The 22,189-nt window shown below is 35.0% G+C and overlaps 1 protein-coding gene across 1 annotated transcript in view; it reads right to left on the bottom strand.

The window, feature by feature from the left end:
* The window catches only part of LOC121091414 (formin-like), a 147,895-nt gene that overhangs the window by 76,273 nt on the left and 49,433 nt on the right, over window positions 1–22,189 (bottom strand). Inside the window, exons 5-6 of the mRNA XM_040601174.1 lie at window positions 18,807–18,957; window positions 7,848–7,935 (exon numbers count right to left, since the gene is read on the bottom strand). Of these exons, the coding sequence (XP_040457108.1) occupies window positions 7,848–7,935; window positions 18,807–18,957 (239 nt within the window). The remainder of the gene's footprint in view (window positions 1–7,847; window positions 7,936–18,806; window positions 18,958–22,189) is intronic.

The raw sequence follows: 22,189 nt of genomic DNA, 5'->3' as shown, positions 1-22,189 counted from the left end.
ACTATTACAATGAGAGGAAACAGTTTGCAAAAAAGAACACTTTAATAAGAATATCAAGATTTGTACATCTAACTAATTATCAGGCAGAGATTCGTCACAAAACCTGCTCCAAAATCACAAAGTGGATTTTAATGCTTTATTTCCTTATCCATGTTTCTGTACTCAACACCAGCTCTAAGTAGTCAGCATTGTTTTGAAGTGACATGATAAAGGAAAAAAAAATCGAGTTTAAACTAATAAAATACAATCTGATAAATGAACACATTTTTAACAGAATAAATAATAACCAGTGTTAGAAGACATTAACATGGATTAGTTTCTCTTTCGGACAAGTACATGATTGTATAAAAGTACCAAGAAAATATTTTCTGATTTATTTGTTATACAACCTGTCCTGCTGTCATTGGCAATGTCCATGCAGACAGGCTGCAGTTAAAAATCCAGCCATACTACTCAATTCAATGATAGCTGGACATCTTAGGATGTAGAGACACACTCTGAAAAAGCCAGAAGTATGGCCAAAATCCACACAGGCTCTTTTACATGTAATTTAATATCTTTATCTTTGCCCTTGTGTCTTTTTTTGATTCAAACTGATAAAACTTAATGCCATACACATTTGGTACAGAAGACAAAAACCCAAAACATGTAAAAATATGAAGATCGGTCCATTTCATGAAAAAAAGAAGCATTGATTTTGAAAAGCTGGAAGAAATTGCCAAATTCACAGGTGTCTTAGTATTCTTCATATTCTTAAAATACAGCATGTGCAATACCTTCACAGTATGTTGTGTAAATTGAATTGGGGCAGCTGAAAAAACCCATTACACTAGATCAAAGAAACTAATTATTTTCCTTTTCACTTAAAGAGTTACAAAGAACTAAAGCTTCTTAATTTTTCTGTGAAAAACAAACTCCAGTTTTAATTGTATGTATATTAATGTTATTAAAATGAATAAAACCTTGGCATGTTTTTCAAAATGCTCTTCCTGATACAGTGAATCTAACCGTGACACTTTACTGCATTAAATCTTACTATATTAAGACTCACATAAGTGTAAGTAATAATGGTGAAGTATCATAAATCTACAAAAGAGGCTCCAAAACAATTAATAGCTATTACAATATCAATCATCATTGGTGGTTTTTACTTTTATCTTGCTTTCTGGTTAGCTGTCTTCCTTACACTGTCAGTTCAGTTAGAATATTTCACCTACACCTCACAATATGTCGAAAGGAAGTAGACTCATGCTGTGAAAAGCTGGTAATTTTATTGGGTTCCTCTACCTTTAAAAAAATCTGTTACTTGGCCAAGTCTGGTTTCTGAGATCCTTTTTTGCAGGGAAATTGAGGCAAACATTTTTATGTGGCCTATGGTGTCTGCTCACAACAAGAAGAATTTATATACACAAGGATCATTAGTGCAGGGTTGCACCCATTAGGATATAATAACCGTCAGCTAGGACAAAAAACAGATCAGCATCATGCATTCAAACTAACAGGCACACATAAAAATACTTGCCAACTACATTTCACATAGTAAGAGGATTTCTTGGAATATAAACTTGTACCAAAGGTTTTTAACAGACTCACGTTTTAAAAATTAATCTAACTGTAAAAAACAGATTCCCTACTGCACAGATTTTTCACATACTCTGTTTTGTCACTTCAAAAAAAAAAAACAAACAACCCAAAGAAAAGCTGAGAATTTAAAGCATACTGTGTGCAGTCTACATACGACTATAGAACTTAGATGTTAAATACAAAAGAGATACTTCTCTTGTCTTGACCAGCTTAAATACCAGCAGTCTTAACGCTGACTGATATACAGCCTCCCTCCTACTAAACACATTTTGGTTAAATCAGGATTTAAGTCCTGCTGACAGAGCTTACATATACTCAGCGTATCAAACCACTTAATGTGACAATTAAACTATGAAATATGAAGAAATCACCTTAACTGCTCCCTAATGATAAAACAGAAATTTGTTATTTAAATAAAAAGAGCTTGCCAAAGGTACATTTATTTGACCTGGAAGTACTTCATTGTTTTATGTAGTACATTCTGCTGAGTAAGGCTTGATTTCATGGGAACATGAAGCCCGTCACTGGGAAGTTTAAAATAAATTGTGACTGATCTAGTCAATTAGAAGCAATTGTTAAATACAAATCCCTACTTGACAAAACTGCCTAAATTATCCAAATCACTCTGGTTTACTTCTGACAAATTGATACGTAAACTTATTTAAAGGTTTTCTCCAGTATTTAACTATCACACAACACAAAAAAACATTAAAAAATACATTACAAATAAGCACCACAGGCAAGATGTATGTTTAGAAGACTGAGCTCGCTCAACTCCTGCAAGAAGTCATGAGCAAAAGACTCTGGCACTAATGTTAACCTACCCACATCAGGCTGGATGCCCAAGACAGATTCATAAAAACATATGTTGTGAATTTTCCAGAACAAAGAAAGTATTTTTTTTAAGAAAATTGTTTCCCAACTTCTGAGATGGGTATGCAGCTATCTCTACAATTCATGCATAGCATATAGTATATATAGAATGCATACATGTAATAGTCTGTGTAGGTAGAAAAGTCACACAGCTTTGGAATGACAGTTTTTAAACCTTTATGATATACACATATATCCTGCAAAATAGTTTAGTTGAAACCCCAATAAACATCTTTTCACATAGTGCAAGTAAGAAATATTCCAAAGCATCTATCTTTATCCAGAAGTATTTCCAAATTATAACAGAGAAAGGAACTGTGAAACTATTTGTGCTGCATGATATGGTTAAAACCCAAACTGGGATTCAGAAATTCTGAGCACACTAAGGTCTGCAGCTTAGAGTTGCTTTAGAATAGTTTGCCTTCTACATATAAAACTTAATCTGTCAGATGCTAAGGAAAGTGCCTGGTTAACAACGATATGTTCTCTAAAGTTTAGATGTGCCATAAACCACAACCTGCACTAAGAGAATGCAACCTATTTATAGAACTTCTATGGCCTCTCATTAGAGGAAGACCACACAGAAATCCCAGGATGATTAGAAACATAATACAGAATTAGAATGATTATTGGACTGATCATCAGTCTGGGTGAGTTGACCTGCTGCTCACATTTTTCCATTTACTCCAAGGTGCTGATAATGGAGGGTATATCACAAAGTTGGAGAAGACTGGGCAAGCACTTTCCAACTGGTTGACTGACATCGTACAATAGTATAACTGTGTTCTTTCTAGAAAGTTGGTTGGTCTGCTCCTACAATGTCATGCAAAAAAATTGATGCAGAGCGGCATGATAGTTATTTGCGTTGCTCACCATCAGAATATCATTATTGTGACATTATAATAAAAATATATTCCACATTTGAGGAACAACCAAAAGAACTCCCCAGTAATGACGGCGAATCTACAAAAGCAGATAGCATGACCTAGGCTTTTTAACAAAATCCGTTCTAACTCAGCCCCGTCTAAGTGTGATCAAATACATTTCTCTAATATTTTCAAAGCTTAATGTGCCTCTGCATAGATAATTTACATTGTTGGTGAACACAAGAATGTTCAAAATGCATAACATACCAGGTCCCCATATGTGCTATTACGGGTTGGCCAGTGCTACTCTGATTTAATAAATGGAGTCTCAGACATTATATTTAATTGCTTAAAATCTAGGAAAGAAAAAACCCACCAAATTAGCATTAGAAATAGTCTCAATGCCAAGGATCAGCATTAAATTCTCCCCTTTGCCATATAGGCTAAGCTCTGTCAGCATTGCAGTGTTACAGCATTAAAACTCTTGCCAGGGTAAATGTACTAGAAAAGCCTGCAGCTGTTCTGCATGGAGTAATACGGTACTTTATTGACATAAAGAGGGCAATAAGCTATACAGTGTGCAGCTAGTGTGATCTACCATGCCTCATAGACTGGGACCCACCAGCATGTGGGACCATCTAGTTAATACATCCTGATGGAAACTGGGGTATTAATACAGTGAACTGTTTCCAGAAACCTACAGCAGCAGAGCATCTGATGCCCCACAATTTTAAGTGAGAAAATGCACATACTATGGAGGTAGGGAAGGATTTGGAAGACTCACTCTTTCGGGCACAGGCACCTACATTTTATCTACATCCCTTTTTCTGTATTTCATCTGGGCTGCCCCATAGTTTTGCCAGTTTACTCTTGAACAAAGATCTCTGTAGCTCATGGGAAGCCGGCACGGAAGACATATGGTGCAGGAAAGAGTATTACTATGTGTTTTCCAGTATACTGTTATTGCTAGCTACTATATTGGGAACTGCCTGAGTGACTGGAATGTAGCCCTGTAAAAAGCTGGGACCACTGCCCACAGAGGGTCTTCACATATAGTTATAATCAGCATTTCCCACTAGAAACAGAACTGATACACCTCATTGTGGAGAGTTGTAATATTTCAACAGCAAAGCCACACAAGTAGTCTTGAGCCACAAGTTTTTCTCTGGAGCTGTAATATTTCAGCTGAGAAATGATAGGAAAAGTAAGACAGAAGTGCACTGAGAAGAAATGGAGATTACTTCTCTAAGTGTGTAGTGTTAAAGCATGTTCCTTACCTAACAGCTGATCTCCACTATTCCTCATCTCTACTTTAGAAAGGCTTTAAAAAAATGCAGAGAGGCGGCTTTGGACATAATCTCAAACCTATGTACAATTTGATTATTGCTATTTGATTTTTAAATATAAATAAAAATCCTATATAACACACTGTGACAGATTTTCTGGCTGCTTCTTCTGCTTAGGAAGTGAGTATTATTAATAGTGGTCTAATCAGAAACTATAATACTCTCTTCAGTACCAGATTCACAATAAAACTTGTTAGTGTTCTCAGAACATTACAGCACCAAGGATCTCCTCCTCGCTCACCTATCACAAATCTGACTCTTAGGACAGGTGCAGCATGACAACGTTAACTCTCCCTCTGCCAACATTAGCCAAAATAATTATTCAATTTTACATTGTCTTCTTCCTAGACTGTACTCAGATATAACAAGAATTTAAACTTATCTGTGAAGGATGAACTTCTTTCTCTCAAACAAACATGTGTGGGAGATTCCCTTCCTGAAGTGTGGCAGCTGACTCATTATCAAATGTAAACTGAAACATCTGGGTGCCAGATATGGTCACTTGCTTGTTTTGCACTGCTGAGCTATCTACGGAATATGTTATGAAGCTCTTTAATTTGAGAAAGTAATCCTATAGATGCAGAAATCTCACAGTATTTCGAAGGATGATTTATTTTTTCTTGTGATAACTCTTGCTTTGTCTTCTTTACAATTTTGCATGCATTTGGATGCATAGGGGAGTTCATCTGAGGACAGTTTTTGTTTATATGTATTTCCATAACTGCTACTTATGGCAGAGTAACCAGTACGCTATACATAGACAGTGAATTCATTTGTACATTGCTTTTCAACAAGCCTGGCCAGAAAAACTTGAGATAAAATTAGATAGCCTTTTTATTATTTCAACTTTATTTTGCTTCAAGTTTCTTCATTCTCTGTTGCAAGCTCCAAAGACTGTTAACTTTTCTCTTCCCTGTCTTTTACATACTGAATTATGCAATGGAAATTGGCTTGAAAAATGGATGAGTGCTTAATTTTCATGTTTCTTACAGGTAACTTTGTAACTTCACTGTGTAAAAAGAAGAACTTTTGACATTCATCACCCAATGATCCTATGCGCTTTTGATTAGGTGTTGTCATGAGCTACTTAGCCTATTATGGTCTCTTTTCATCCAGTACGTTGACTACAGCAGTCTTCAAAGAATTTGTCTGCTGATAGGCAGGACTGCACACAGGTTTCAATTAAACAAAATACTAGGGGATAAACACAGACTAGAAGAGAAACAAGCATAATTCTACTTGTATCTTCATTGTAGTATGTATTACTAAAGGTCCTCTCTACAGAAGTTTTCTCCGAATCTGATGAACTGGTTTTTTTTCCCTCCCCTAGATAGCCTTTGCACATAGATCTTGATTACAGTCACTCATCCTGCTTTGTTAATATATTTTTTTAAAAAGTTCTACTAACTATTCCTAAATCCCATTGGTATCTCCTAGCTGTTTCCATAAGCAAGAGGCAGCACACCCCACTGCTGCCTTGAGCAACGCATGTGGTGACAGGCCAGCTATTTGCTACCTCAGAATAGAGAGGGTGATGAGTTATAAACTTCCCTTCAGTGACACCACTTGTTTTGGTGTCTCTCTTCTACCAACCCTTAAATTTTCATTAAATTTGTAGGACTACATTAGCTTTGTCTACAACTGCAAATAGCGTAGTCTTTAAAAATGGATTTGTGGACAGCAACAGCTGGCACTGAGGATCCAGTGTTCACACTACACACGTTTCAGGGAGTTTTAACTATCTCTCATGTGTTTCTGTGGAATTTAAAGCCTGCCATAGGTGGAGACTGCTGGCGTACTCCTAGAGCACATCTCATTTAATTCTGAAGGATGTTTCTGCACTTTGAGACTGCTCTGCCTTGCTCTGCAATGCAAACCCTGCAAAAGGGACAACTGGTAGATTTGATGCAAAAGTGCACAGCCCATTCAAGCTCAAATGCTAGTGTATAAATACCTAAATGTTTGACTTACTATTTTCTCTTAAATTAGGTATAAACAGGCCAGAGAGTTTCAAAAGCTAGAGAAGTACAGCAAATGACTGATAGATAGAGAGATGGGTAGACAGACAGAGAGATGTTCTATTTTAGTAGAACATCATGGCAAGGAAAATAAGAAGTCATGAAAACGTCTCTGAAGATACTTAAGAATACTACCCCGTTCTTTTAACACAGCTGCTATCCTATCCTACGCTGCTGCAATTTCTGCCAGCAAATTATTCAGACTTTTAGTAACAGCAGTTTTTTCCATCTCATTCTGATACCTTTCACACAATACTGGCAGGCACAAAGTTATTCCCTCTTCTCGTTGTTCCCTCCATCCCAAGAGACATGTGTAAGCCCTTGTGCTTTTAAAGTGCTAGATGCTCAAAGGCTCTTCTGAAATTAATAATAATCAATGCCAGCAGCATCTCAACACCCTACCCAGTATTTGCATGTGATGGAATGGAAAACAATAGCAAAAAAAGGAGACATCAACTTAAATTCTTCCAGCAGTTGTTTTAAATGGTGAATATTTTCCTTTTTCTAATGTGAAAAAGAAATAAACAATATTCTTAAACAATATCTTTTTAAATCCGGAACATAAGCAGAATCTGAATTACCCCAGAAAAATCTGTATTTCTCTACAGTTGTATTGGCAAACTCAGAGAATTTCTACCAGTACTGGAATTTATACACTGAGTAGCCTTATGCTTTGAAAAATGCCATCCAGTGATCATCTTTGTGATTGCTAAGTGGTAGCTGTATCAGTTTGGGATGTGCTTTTTATACTGCTAATGAAGCAAAATTTAAAGATTCAACAAATACCGACTGCATGTTTCAAGCTCAAAAGATGTCTATATAAGCTCTCCATTTATTTTTTTTTTCAGTGGAGGACTTGCTTAAAAAAAAAAAGGAGGGAACTGTAGGGGAGGAATATGAAGCGGTTTTGAGAAATCACCGTACTGAAAGTGATAATACACTGAAACAGTACAGAAGGAGTTGTACCTAAACTGATTTCTGATTATTTAGGTGAAACTTTTACATATACTGGAATATAGTGGAAGAATGATTCTTCTGGCATCTTAAAGATGACTACATTCAAGGCACATTCTGTAATCTAAGACATTATCTGAAGGCTGAAGGGGGCTATGAGAAAATATCCATGAAAATATGATTGATTAAGTGTAAGATACACTTACCTTGTTGAATGTCCTTCATCTCCAGGTGCAAACTGGATATTAGAATTCCTACAGTTTGAGACCGTTTTCCATCCAACAATTTGATAATCTAGAAAGATGATACACAATGATCTGAGATCAAATAACCACTCTACAAGGGATTAATTCACATTAATGACAAGCTAATTAGTGAATTGAATTCAGCGTCTCTCTAAACATCAAACATTTTTATAAACTACATGCAGTATTAAGACCTTCATCTTATCTCTGTGCTCTGCACCTTAACAAATAGCTGATAAATATCAGCTTGAATTCTCACCAGGTCTAATAAAGAACATCACCTCTTACTTGTAGGATGCTATTAAGAAGCAAAAAAAGGCACATCAAATATTCTGCAACATACATTTCTTCCCTTCTCCTTAAGGTGATCAGGGCAGAACTATTTAGGGCGCTCTGAGGACATCACAAGTCCCTTAGTTTGTCTGCCAGTTTATAGTTCAGTGTGAACACATTTAAGTCTCTTTTGACAAAGGATCAATTCCTACCAAAAGGAACTGAAGAACAGTCTTATTATGCCCTGTCAAAGCTACTTCTGGAACACTAGGGGCTACTGAATGGATTCTTTCACTCTTGTCTGAACGTGCTTCTCCCACACTCTTGACACTTCACAAGGATTTGAGGATTTTGTTCACATTTTGGGTAACAGACACTTGTTGGTAAAATATACTGACATTCAGACTGCAATCTTTTAAGATGTCATGTCGAGGTGGGGTATAAGAAAAAGGGGGAAGGAAGAAAACCTTGGGGAAGCTGTTCTGGCTGGTTGAATCTAGTGATATTGATGTGGATAAATAAGTAAATTAAGTAATTAAAAGTAAGCAATCACAACTATAGAAGCGTTGTTCAGATGTTAGAAATGTCAAATCCAAACTTCCCACAATGTTTGGACTGTTTGTATTTGTGATTTTGATCTATGTCATAAGGAAGATATGACAGCAGCACATCTCAAAATGCAATACAGACATAAGTTCTTCAAAATAAGAAATATTCAGATCCAAGCAGCGGGCTTACTTCATAGTGTTGATGAAAAAATACTATTACTAATACCAACTCATATGTAAAATTGAAACTACTAGCTAAATTTCCCCTACATTTATATTCCTAGTATCTGAACAATGTTTAATTGGGTGATACTATTATTTGGATTTTTAATACTATTAAAAACTTCAAGTAATTGTTATTCCTTATCCCTGTAATATTCTCAATCTCATCTGTAAGAGATGCTCAAACTAGAGACAGTTACCTGACAAAATTTATACTAACTCATACAAATGTTTCTTACCTAAGTTTTATGGGATTTAGGAATATTTAACCATGCAACTACTTAGTCATTCATCTATATATCAAGGATATTTGAAGTTGAAAAATACACGAAAAGGAGAAATGATAGTGACATTTTCACCTGAAAATGCAAAGTTAGTTGTTACTTGTAGAGTACTGAAAACGGACAATAGATGAACAAGTTGGAATACGTGCTGCCTTCAACAAAGATCTGACAGATTTTATGTCCTGGTTGTAGGGACTCAGCATTTAATAAACTTATGTTAAAGTAGATGTTGCATATTTTCTGCCAAAATTGGAAATGAAATCTATCCTGAGAGGTTTTTTCAGCCTGTATGTACAGTACGTATGCTCAAAAGTAAGAAAGTAACACTACTGAAAGTGGTTTCTTTAAATGAGAAGGAATTCAGGCTCTTTATCTCCTGATTACATAAGCAGACAAGATGATTTGGCTCCAGGTTACCATAAATGAATACTCTGTAAGCATCACATCCTGTTGACTTTGATTTTTTAGAGCAAATGTAAATAACTGCCCAGTTTATCCTGGCCATTTCTAAAGCTTTACGTGAAATTTGCTGAACTCCGCAGCACATTAACTTCTTACAGGGATAATTACAGGTTGAGTAGTATGCAATTTGTATAGCATTCACTGACCTCCAAGTTGACCTTGTTCAGGGGCAAATTCATAGGTTGTCATAAACCCCATTAGACATGCCTAGTTTGAGGCAAAACCTTTCCAGACTATAGCCGTTGTAGACAATATGACATTTGAAATCATTCTAATTTTAAGTGCTAATATATTCTCTAGATATGACCAGACTAGCTCCCATTGCTAAGCAAGACTTCCTCCTTAAAAGATTAATGAAAAGAAAAATTAAAGACGACCCTCTATAATTTTAACAGCTAAAACAGAGATTCATGTTTTAAAATGGCCAACTAACTGTATGTTCACATGCATTCTAGACAAATGTACACATGGTCACAATTACCAGGCATCAAACTAGACCCAGACTACCTGAAATAGCTTCAACCAACTGAAATCTGTAACTGAAGGCTAATACTTTATTCATTAGGGAGCAAACACAGAGCAACAAGACAACGGAATCGCTTAAATTGGGCATAAAACTATTCCAAAAACAAAGTCGTAATGCTAAGATTTTTGTCATAGATTTTTAGAACCAATGTGTAACTTGAAAGATTTTGCAACAAAAACATATAATCAGTAGTAAAACAGAGAACATATTTTGCCCCAAAGTACGGTTATTCTGGGGAAGTCACTGTCAGGGAATTAAATGTGTGTGTGAATTCCAAAGGAGTTGAATGAAAGGAGACACGAAAAAATCAGCACTTTTCCAGGTCACAAAAACCATAAGGCAAATAAAATGAAAGTTTGTAAAGACTGCACTGAACTATTTAGTCTATGCTTTTAAAAGACAAATCACTGATCGCCTCTCAGCGTGTTGAGACTTGCTTGTAGCTGGTAGTGACAGGTAAGCAGCTAAAACCCAGTGCCGCCAGCTGACATTGCTATGCCAGCTGCCAGGGCTGGCCAGCTGCCTGCCACCCCTCCAGACTGTGAGTGTATCGTAATTGCAGCATCTCCTGGCTCACTGACAAAACTGCGACTGGTGGTGCCAATTCATTTAATTCACTGATCCATAACTTTATTTGCTCTATGTGGTGTTCCCCAACTATTTTTTAATGTTGTTAGTTGACTTGCTGTACACAAGTGCCCCTTCTACATCTTTCAAATATTTATCATCCAATTTAAAAGTGGAGACATACTGAATCTTGAGTACATCCATCAATTATTCTGCCCTTCCTATTAAAAGGTGTTTCTCTAATGTAGCCAGAAATATATTTCACTAAATATTATATGACAGACTTCACTGTTTTGTCTAACTGTAATGTCTACATTTCATCCAGGACACTTACTGGTGCTGAAATCTGAACAGATTCAGTTTACTTTAGCGATTAAAAGCTAAATCCTTCCTCCTGCTGGTGCATGGATTATTTCCATAATATTTAAATTTATTGAGAGAAACCATAAGCTAAAAAAGCTGTCCTGCATATCACAGTGTTTCCCTCCATTCCCACTCATTAACTTTTATGGTGAAGTCGACAGCCTGGACCCGTAAGTAGTCTGCTGAAACCCTGTTCAAACAGAGGAAGAATATCCTGCACAAGACATCAGTAGTGGATGCCCCTGAAGCCACTCCACATAAACACCCCAAGAAGTTACCAATGACATTTCAGAAGCTTAACACTAGACATTATTTCTTCTATTTCTACTCAAAGGAAAGAAAAGTTGAACTATTTTTTGTTTAACATGAATGAACCATAGATTGATATTTTTTAATATTTAAAAAATATTTTAGGAGGCATGTAATTCTATTGGATGAAAAAAACCCCACTATTTGTAGCCTTTTGCTAAAGGACAAGCAAATGGCAACTACTCAGGATAAAGCAGGAGGTAAGAAACTTATGTTAATATCTTTATTCCTATCCAAACTCTAAAAACAAGACAAAGCCACAAAATATTTACCCTTTATAGATATTTCCAAATCCTACATGACTGCAGAGCTTTGTGATAAACAAGCAAATGCCATATTCATTCTTCCTAGTACAGCACAAAAAATAAAAAGAAAGTGAGAGTGCCTCGGAAGAACATGCACTAGCATTTTACTACTTCTACTCAAGTTTGAACACTGTTTATTATCTTATGCAGACAGCTGAAGACAGTCATTGTGTTTCAACCCTGCAAAGCTTCCAACATTTTTTGCAAAATCTGCCCTTCTTGCGGAAACACAAAATTCATTAATTGTAATTCCTCATTTAGTTAGATGGACAAAAAACTTGCTGACAGACATATCCCTTTCAGTTAAAAAAATGCCATTCACTCAAAATATTGACACTCTTCTTAAATGAGAACACATGTTAATAATTATGTGAAGTCTGTTAGAGATAATAGACAACAGAAAAGCCATTATCTTTAATGTCCTCCTGTGTCTTTGAAATGATAATCATTGCACTAAAGGGCCAAAAATGATTGATGGACTTTCATTTGGAGCATACACCTGACACAAATTACTTGACATTTGTTCTTTTTTTTTTTTTTCTAAGATGAAGACAGAGTGGCATCACAAACATTCAACTATCCTGTTTCTTGAAAAAGTATAGAAATTTCTTGAGTTTTTGAGGGTAAGTTACTAACAAGTGCTCAAATATATTGGAAAAACTAATGCAACTTCAAAATATGTGCAAGTCCAGCAATAAGCTACAGAATGCACACAGAATAAATCCCAGCAAAGGAATGTTCTTTTCTAAACGACCTCTTTTTCAGGCTTACAGGGTATCATAGCTTAATACATAATGAATCATTTTGATTTCATTCCAAAATATACGTCCTAATTCTGCCTTTCTTCTACTTGGCACTAAAAGAACAATTTTCATTCTTGAAATTTAACAGGAAAGGGAGAACTTATGGCTTGAAAACATATTACGTGTGCCTACCAGCTATAAAATCTGCATGACTATGTACAGACAAGAAATGTTAACAGTTTAGAATAAATGAAAGCAAAACTGTTTGCATGTAAAACTTCAGTCCTTCATCTGACATGAAAACTTCTATGGAAGACTTTCAGGGTCTGAGAAAGATGTTAGATCCTTCAAATTATATTCAAATCTATTCAAAGCCGAGTTCTTTCAAAAACAACCAATGGTGAGGGTTTCTTTTGTTGTTTTTTTGTTTGTTTGGTTGTTTGGTTGGTTTGGTGGTTGTTTTTTTTTCCAGAAAAATAAGTTAAGAGTTTTAATATGCTAATTGTTTTCAATTTTCGTTGTTTTCATGAATAGCTATGGCCCGTACGGTACTGAATCTACTTACAGTTGAACATTTTTTAGTTGAAGTCCATTTATGATTTCAAAAATTTTTTTTACATAAATCATACATTCATAAAGAAATGCTTTAACGTGAATGTTAGTGGATAATACAGTAGGTGCAGAAATCATATGTCCACAATGCTACAACTGAAATCTAAGCATAAGAAAACAGTCTAGATTAACAGTTCACAAGCGTATCAATGATACTTCAAATGTAGGAGTTAAAAATAGGAGTCATATTCCAAAGGCGTTTAAAGTCTAAATGTCCATTAGAATCAATACCTAAATTGACATTATGTACTAAAATAACCTGGTGGATCTAGCCCCTTCTCTTCTTGATTTTAAGAAGCTGTAACTTCTAAGTAATTTTGAAAGTGGGACCAACTATATACATTTGAAAAAGCTTAATTAAAGACCACAACACCTCACCTGGTGTAAATACATTTAGATCCAATATATATCGCAGAGCTGCATCATACCAGTAACTTATGTATTTAGATTAAACTGAATCAAGCAAAACCAGAGAGAAATTTGATTCATATTCAAGTGCAAATAAACTTATTTTTCTCCAGTAACTTCAACTTCCCTGCTGCAATTAAACTACTTCAGGACTATTCTAGGAAATAAATCCCACTCCTGTACATTGCTTACCCATCTACAGTTTCTGGGAAAGTCAGGATACAAGCAATAGTCTTTTTCCCATTTCATAGATAACACATCCAAAAAATGTCATTACCTACATAATACTGTAGAACTTTTATTTACAAGATTGCACATATGCAGACCAGATAAGTGCACATGAGTAAGGGTTTCCTAAAATATTTCAGAGGTTGTAGAGTTGGAAAAAAGAAGAGGTTCCTCCAAAGCTGCTAGATTTTCCAAAGGAGTGCATGATTGAAGAAGCATGAGCAGCCACACACTTTGCAGTTTCTAAGTCCAGATAAGCACTACCATAACAAACATCAAGAATACATAAGTGTACCAAAAAAGGTACATCTGACCTTCATTTAAACTATATTATTTTTACATTGTATTACTATCAAGTGAATGTAGTACATTTTTCCAAACTAAGTTAATATATGCCTAAAAATCAATAAAATCACCCTCTATGTAGTCCTTTAAGAAGTTGTATTGCCATTGTTGCTGGAAGGTAAACTTCCCTTCCTTTTTTCCCCCACATACCTGTTAGGATACCTTATTTCTCAATGACCGCATTTTAAATTCTGCTAATTTCATCCTCACGTCAGGATGACAGCCTCCAGAAACTAGTGTAAATTAATAAGCCATTTTATGACAGGCACGAAAGCAACGCATTTGGGAATCATTAAAGTGGTTCCACTCTGGAAAAAAGGGATAGCCAGCTGTTTCCATCCATAGGACAACGGACAGAAAGTGGACTTTATGCCTTTTAAGTAACAGAATCATCATGTTGGAAAGGCACTCAAAATGTCATCCAAAGCATTTCTGCACTTCAAAAAAGTATCAACTGTATGTGCATTATACAAAACAAATTTTCTTAAAGATCTCCCAATACAGAAACACAATTTTCCAACACAAAATTTTCTCGATTCCTTTGTTATCCTTCCTCTTAGAAAGCTTTTCATATTTTTAATTCGCAGCAGCTGCATGCACTTGACACTTACTGTGTGTCCCAATCAACCTTCTCTTTCCTAGACTACACAGTCATAATAATTCAATTCTTTCTCAGAAACTGCTTTTACACTTTTCATCATTCTCACTCTTCTTGACTCTTTGCAGTTAGTAAACATTTTTAATGACGGGTTATAGTGCCTAAATCTAGATGCAGTTCTTAACTGTGACATGGCTGAGTAGGTTGTCTTGCAAGTAATACTTCTATTGATCTATCAGAATTCTGTTTTCCCTTTTTAGTAGTACCACAATTTGTCAGTTCATGTTCTTCTGAGTTGTTATAATCCCAATATCCTGTCTGCTAAACAATTACCTAGGTCAGCCAGTTGTACCCCATCTTATTTTTAGATAGCTGAATATCCTTAACTGTATTAACCTTGTGGTTAACTGTACTAGCTTTTTGTTTATCCCTGTCTTTCAGACCATCTCTCTTGACACATGAAAGCTTTCTAAAGTGTCTACTCCAGTACATTTGGAGCCTCTCACAACTAGGCTGAAGAATAATATTTCATTATCAAGCTCGTAAGTGAAAATACCAAGCTAGCCACACCCAGCATAGATGTCCACAGAATCCTCAGTGTAGTCTCCTTTTACAACACTGAGTGTATGTATGAGTATAAACATAGTCTATATTATAAATATTTTATAATCGACATATTCTATTGTAAGTACATTATATATATAAGTATAAATATATATATATAAATAAATATATACTCAGAAATTTCCCTTCTGAGCATAACTTGCCAAATGGTACTGGAAAACAGACCACCCATTTCATTTATGTATGAAAAGATTTAGATATTTCTGGCTGAAAATGGTAGACGTCTATCAGCTGTAAGCAACAGAAGGACAGCATACAGTGAATATTTTAATTTGCGTTGCCATAATGCATCTACTATGTGGACAAATGGGTAAGAACAGAACAAAATGAAATTTCTAGAGGCTTAATGTGATGCTTTCCACAGCAGTCATTTCACAGACTAAGCATACAGACTATTCTGACTAGTTTCACAAAAATAAAAATTCTGAGAATAAATTGAATAACATTATTTTATTTGGAACTGCAAAAGAAATGTAAATAGATGGTAAAGAAATCAGAATTCAACAGACCACTAATTGTTAAAGTCTCCTTCGTTTCATAAAGAAGATCCAGTTAAATGAGAAATAATTCCCCTCTTATTTGAAAGATAGAATCTTACTTCCAGCTGCATAAGGAACTTGATTGTGAGGCACTGATGTAATTCTCATTCGAGGAGAAAAGTATGAAGCAATCATGTTTTAATAAGCAATCCTGCACCACCTATTGGTCTGTCATTTCTCTAAATACTAAGAAGGCTGAACTTTGTTTGTGTAAGATGGTAAGAAATAGGATAAAGTTTGTGCAGAGGAGAAGAGATTTAATGCAGTAAGTCAGCACTAACATGTATTATTAAATAAAATAGCTTACCTATTCCAAACACAAACTACTACTCCAGATTCTATCACTGTACCTATATCTTGCCTTGGAAGGCCTTTCTACAGAACATGAGAAAGGAATTTACAAAGAAATACAAAATGACACATCATCAGCTAAAAAACATAAGATGAACCTCATAAAATTTGTATGTTTTTCTTAAAGTTTGGAGAAAGCATCTTTAACCAGACTATACAATTCCATACACCATGACACTTGCAGCATTCTTAAGACCAGACCAAGCACACATTTCTGTACTAAAGCAAAGAAAAAGATTGTTAAAACCCTAGTAGATAGCTGTAATTGATAGAAAAAAGGCATGAAAATTTGAGTGCCAAGAAGAAGCATGAGAAAGCACAAATGAAGTCAGCAGAACTGATAGTTTTACATTGATCTACAAGAGCTTTCTGTTACTATCTACTAATAAACCCTCCTGTAACTTAATAAAATGCCTCTCTACCACTGTATCACTTGCATCCCACCAAGGCTGATCCATTTGAGCCAGCCTGCAGACATCTGGGCTTTCAGAGAGATGAAGAAAAACACAGGATCATCTAAGAGGACCAACTGTCTGTAAAAATATTCAGCTGCTACTATGAGTCATTTTAGAGAAAGGTGGAAAGACAGGATATACAATAAGAAAATGTTTCTATATTCAGTTAAATTCAAATTTCATTTGAATTCTAAAAGCTGTTTAATCTTTAATTCTTAAATTGACCAAATGAGGGAAAGTTTAATATAGTTGACCAAAAATTTTTGAAATTTTCACAGAAAGCGCTACAGTTCCTATGGTTTGTAACACCATGATCAAAATCCCATGAGTTTTACCAAAGTAAAGACATAGAAATAGATATGACTCTTAATTTATCTCTTAGGGGATTTATTTTGGTATTTTCCCACAGTACTTTAACGGTACTTTATTGATTTCATTAATTTCAGTAAATATATCCCTAGACAAAAAAAAATATTATATTTAATAACAAAACAAAGTAATTCAAACAATGGTATAAATAAAGAAGATACCTTTGTAAGAACATACATTCATTTCTCACAAGAAATAGTACTTGTTATTATACCATTATTTCCTATATTGTACAGAACAACCATTATCCAATTTGATTTTGGGTCAAGAGAGATCATTGAAGACTTGTGCTGCTGTAGCACAAAGCAGCAAGGAAAGAGAATAATGCAATTTCATCTTTCAGAATAGTGGCCTAATTCTCTGCCTGGTTTGCTGTCATACACATGGAGAAATAGGTACATTCACTGAATTGCTGAGATTTTGAAATACAAAGGTAACTATTTGCACATATTATTTTTTCATTCAAGTTACACTGGTTACACTCTCCTTCAAAGTTCTTTAGAAACCTATACTTCCTATTAAATAATTATTTCTGAAAGAGTAAATTAGTGAAACATAAAAATAAATTGTAGAAAGAGGGCATCAGAAATAACTTTACAGATACAGCTGAGTACTGCATGCCATATGCACTTGAAGCATTTCTCAAGTAAAATATGTCAAAATGTTTTTCACAGAGATATTCATCTCCAACTTTAATCTAACATTTGAAGGACTATAACAATTAATAATTTCTTTAGGGTGTATTTACAAAAGCCAGCATGCCCCCATCCTGGACCCCTTTTTCATTTTTAACATTTTGCATCACATTAGTTTGAATTTTATAAATTCTCTAGCCTTATTTACACTTCTCATTAACTACTGTGCTAAGAGACAATACAGGAAGTTTACGATCAAAGCTGTTTTGAAAGATCTGACTGCGCTGATATGTATCTATATAGGTATAGTTCACATTATATGTATTATAAAACTGCATGTAGATAACACAGCTTACATGCAAAGTGCCCTCTTGTGGTTCCAAGCAGGTAAGTTTAAAGGGATTTACGATATAGTATATATTTAAGTGGCTTTCTAATATATAACCACATTGTTTTAGGAAAAGAGTATCCATTATTATTCAGCCTAGAACTTTTCCAGCAACAAATACTACTAATTTAATTTCTTTGTCCTACCTGTGCACAGTAATTGACAAGTACAAGCTCTCTCTGTAACGGATCATGTCTGAGGCAGACAATATCTGCACTATGGTAATGACATAGCTACTGCATTAACTTTTGGCCATTAAAGACATGATTGTCCTCTCCCTTCCTGACACAGCTCTTTAGCTGTACTGAAAAAAGCTTTTTGGCATTCCGTATTTAAAATGTCTAACAGTCTTACCTTGCTTTATGCTTTATTTTTCCAATAAAATGAGTATTAATGGAAGAGAGGTTTGCTATAGTAACTTAATGACAGTCTTTAATTATAAATCAGTTCAAGAGCAGACATGGCCTGAAATATTGGCACTTTTAGATACGCATTAGAACTTTCATTCAGTTCTTCTACACAGTATTTTTTCTACCTCACTGGGATGCGGATAATTTTCAAAGGCAAGAAATCTTCCAAGGTAAAGAATAAACCTGCATTCTCAAGCAAGAGTTGAATCGGCAATCCATCTATTTTGCTTTAAAATCAGATTTACAAACCCATCCATTATCTGTTCATTCAAAAATAAATAAAAAGTGAGTTATCTTATAATGTAAAACTAAGTGGTGACACAAAAAAAAAGCAAATAAAAAGAAACAATAAATACCTTTTTGGCCTTGGTTTTTTTTTCATAAGTCTCTGATAATGGTTTTCTTTTTTCCTGAGCAGTATCTTTGGAGAATAAATATTCAAACTCAGTAGTATCAAGTATATCAGGTTCTTCTAGTGATTCCCATAATGTTGGTATAGCAGTTTTCCTATAAAGGGAAAGGTAATAATAAAATTTACCATAAACATTTATGAAAAACCATAACAGACCAAGTCATAATAGATGAAAATGCATATTGGATTTAAAACTCAAAGCAACATGCACTGCTGCTATACAAACAGCATTACTTCCCTAAACCTTGCTCTTGTAAGGAGTCAAAATGTTTCGCAGAAGGCTGTACCAAAAGTTTAGCTATTTTCTATTCATGCCTGCTAGATTGTCAAAATGCATCATCTGTATTGTACAACCACCAAATACTACAATACTACATCTTGAGAGATTTCTGGCACTTTAACTAGGATAGGGAGTATTTCAGCAGCAGCTTTTTTGAGAAAGTCCCTGTAATTTATTTAGACCTATAAAAATAAAAAATATCAACGAAGAGTGATTCAAACACATTTTAAGAACATTTGGGGTCATTTGTATAGTACTTGATTGGCTTCATGTTAGCTGCAGATGTTGTGTGCTCATATTTTTTGTTGCAGTTCTCAGAAAGTAATTATGTGGCCTGTATTTTGGGAGACTAACCAGTATTCTGCTCCCTTCAACCAACTGTAAGTTTTAAATGTGGATTATCTTTCCTTGGTTATTTTGTCTTCTAAGACCAGATTTAGTTTTGGAACACTTTGGAACCTGTTTACACGATGCTCTAGTTTTATCTGGATTTGGGGAAAATACTATGTAGTGCTACTAGCACACCACTGCAATCCTAGAAGAGCTTTGCTTCAATATTTCAGTACTTCAGCAAAGTATGTGGGACACGACTTTTAAGTGCTCTTCTTGTCTGTTCATCACAAGTTGGCTCACTCCTTCCAGCAGATGTCACTAAAAGGCAGTGAAATTATTTCCAATTAAAAAAAAAAGTGATGAAACCCCCTATAAAATACAAATGGCCAATGTCACTAAATAGACTTTTATTAGATGTAATATACAATAAAATGCAATACCTAACAATTTAGGTGGATCTAAAATTATTATTTTTTTAATTTAGGGTTTTTTTCTAATTTATATTCAACTGTGCATCTGCTATCATGAATGTTTAAGGAACTCTAAATTTTCCATTAGCATCCACTGATGTAGCCTATTCTGTGTCATAGGACATGCTTACAGTTCCACAGCTTCACTCTCCCTGATATTAGCCATAGTATTGGCCACACTGAAGAATGAAGGATTCTTTCTGGCTCTGTAACAAGAACTTCGAAGTCCTGGAGAACTGCTGATTTGAGCAGCAGACCCTTAGAGAAATTTCCAGTTCTAGTGCATGCCATGAAAATGCTGGACCACTACAGCTGGTGACCAGAAAGCTATGACTTAGACCTAGTCTTGCATTCAGGAAAAGGAACAAGCAATATTTCAGAACAAACATTTTGATTTCAGTGAATCAACAGGAATAATTACAATAATGTTTATTTATAGACCAACTATTTATTCACTATGACAAATTTTTCACTAGTAATTTTGGGAAAGTAAAACCAAAATGCTCAAACTTCCTGCTTCGAAATATTTCAAAGCCTTTAATTCTGAATACTTGAAAGAACAGAACTGAGATTTCATTAACTGTTTGTTCCTGTCAAACATTTTATATAAAAGATTTTTCACAATACTTTATAATACCAAAATATTTTTTCTCATCAAAATAAATTCAGACAAAAGATTCTAAAATAAAAATCCTATCTAAAAACATTTAAATGCAGATATTTAAGTGTTTAAATATAACTCTAAAAATAACTTAAAGATTAAGAATAATTGTAATTGTAAATAATTTATATAAATTTATAGTGCCTTATTATAACATAATAACTAATATATAATAATCTTTAATATAATTCATAATATATATAATATAGTCACAGTATATAATATATAGTGTGCAATATATAGTATACTATATTACGTTATGGCTATAGGTCATATATATAGAATCATAGAATCATTTAGGTTGGAAAAGACCTTTGAGATCATCAAGTCCAACTTATATAATGTAATTTATTTCAATTTTAAAAATTAACTCAGCATCTTTGTAACTGTACTTAATGCTAAAATAATTCTGAACACGGATAATAATGATGTGAATGTTAAGACCTGAATAATCGTGTCATTTCATTACTTGGATAACACAGGACCTGAATTTTATTTCATGATTCTAGGAACTTTGTTAAACTAGAAATAGTCTGTGTTGCTTAAGCATCCCGAAGAAACACTTTCGCATATTAATAAACAGCTGAAGCAAAATTAGAATCAGCCAAAGTCCAAAAGAGTAGCTGAGCGGCACTGAAACCACATACTGCTGTGTCAGTAAGTTACAAGCTGGCCCAGAAAGTGTAAAAGGGAGTACTTCCGTTCAGCCAGCTGAATAAATGGATTGCATAAACAAAAGTCATGTTATCATTTCAAAAAGGCTGTCCAAAAATTGTTTATTTATGCCTGTTCAGAAAATGATCCCTTACAAGCAAATCAATAAAACAATATGTTTAACAGTAACTTTAGATTCACAATGGTATATACTATTAGATTACTTTCATAGAACCACAGAATGGTTTGGGTCAGAAGGGACATTTCAAGATCATCTAGTCCTCCCCCCCCGCCGCCATGAGCAGGGACATCTTTCACTTGATCAGGTTGCTCAAAATCCCATCCAACCTATCTTGAAGACTTTCAATGATGAGCCATCCACAGCTTCTCTGGGTAACGTGTTCCAGTGTCTCACCAGCCTTGCTTGAAAAGTTTCTTCCATATACGCAATCTAAAGCTACCTCCTTTCAGTTTAAATCCAATGCCCTTTGTCCCTTCACTACAGGCGTCAATAAAATGTTTCTACATCTGTCTGATAAGCCCCCTTTATACGCTGAAAGGCCACAATAAGGTGTTCCCCCTAAGCCTCCTCTTCTCCAAGCTGAATAACCCCAACTCTCTCAGTCTTTCTTCATAGAAGAGGTGCTCCAGCCCTCTGATCATTTTCATGGCCCTCCTCTGGACCCACTCTACGAGTCCATGTCTGTCTTGTACTGGGAGCCCCAGAAGTGGATGCAGTATTCCAAGTGAGGACTCACAAGAGCAGAGTAGAGGGGCAGAATCACCTCCCTCAACCTGCTGGCCATGCTTCTTTTAGCGCAGGCCAAGATATGCTTGGCATTTTGGTCTTCAAGCTCACTTTGCCAGCTCATGTTCAATTTTTCATCCACAGGTATCCCCGAGTTCTTCTCTGCAGGGCTGCTCTAAAT

The sequence above is a fragment of the Falco naumanni genome, chromosome 7 (assembly GCF_017639655.2).
Source record: "Falco naumanni isolate bFalNau1 chromosome 7, bFalNau1.pat, whole genome shotgun sequence".
NCBI lineage: Eukaryota > Metazoa > Chordata > Aves > Falconiformes > Falconidae > Falco > Falco naumanni.
Note: the sequence above shows the minus strand (reverse complement) of the source record. Positions and strands in the feature narration are given on the sequence as shown.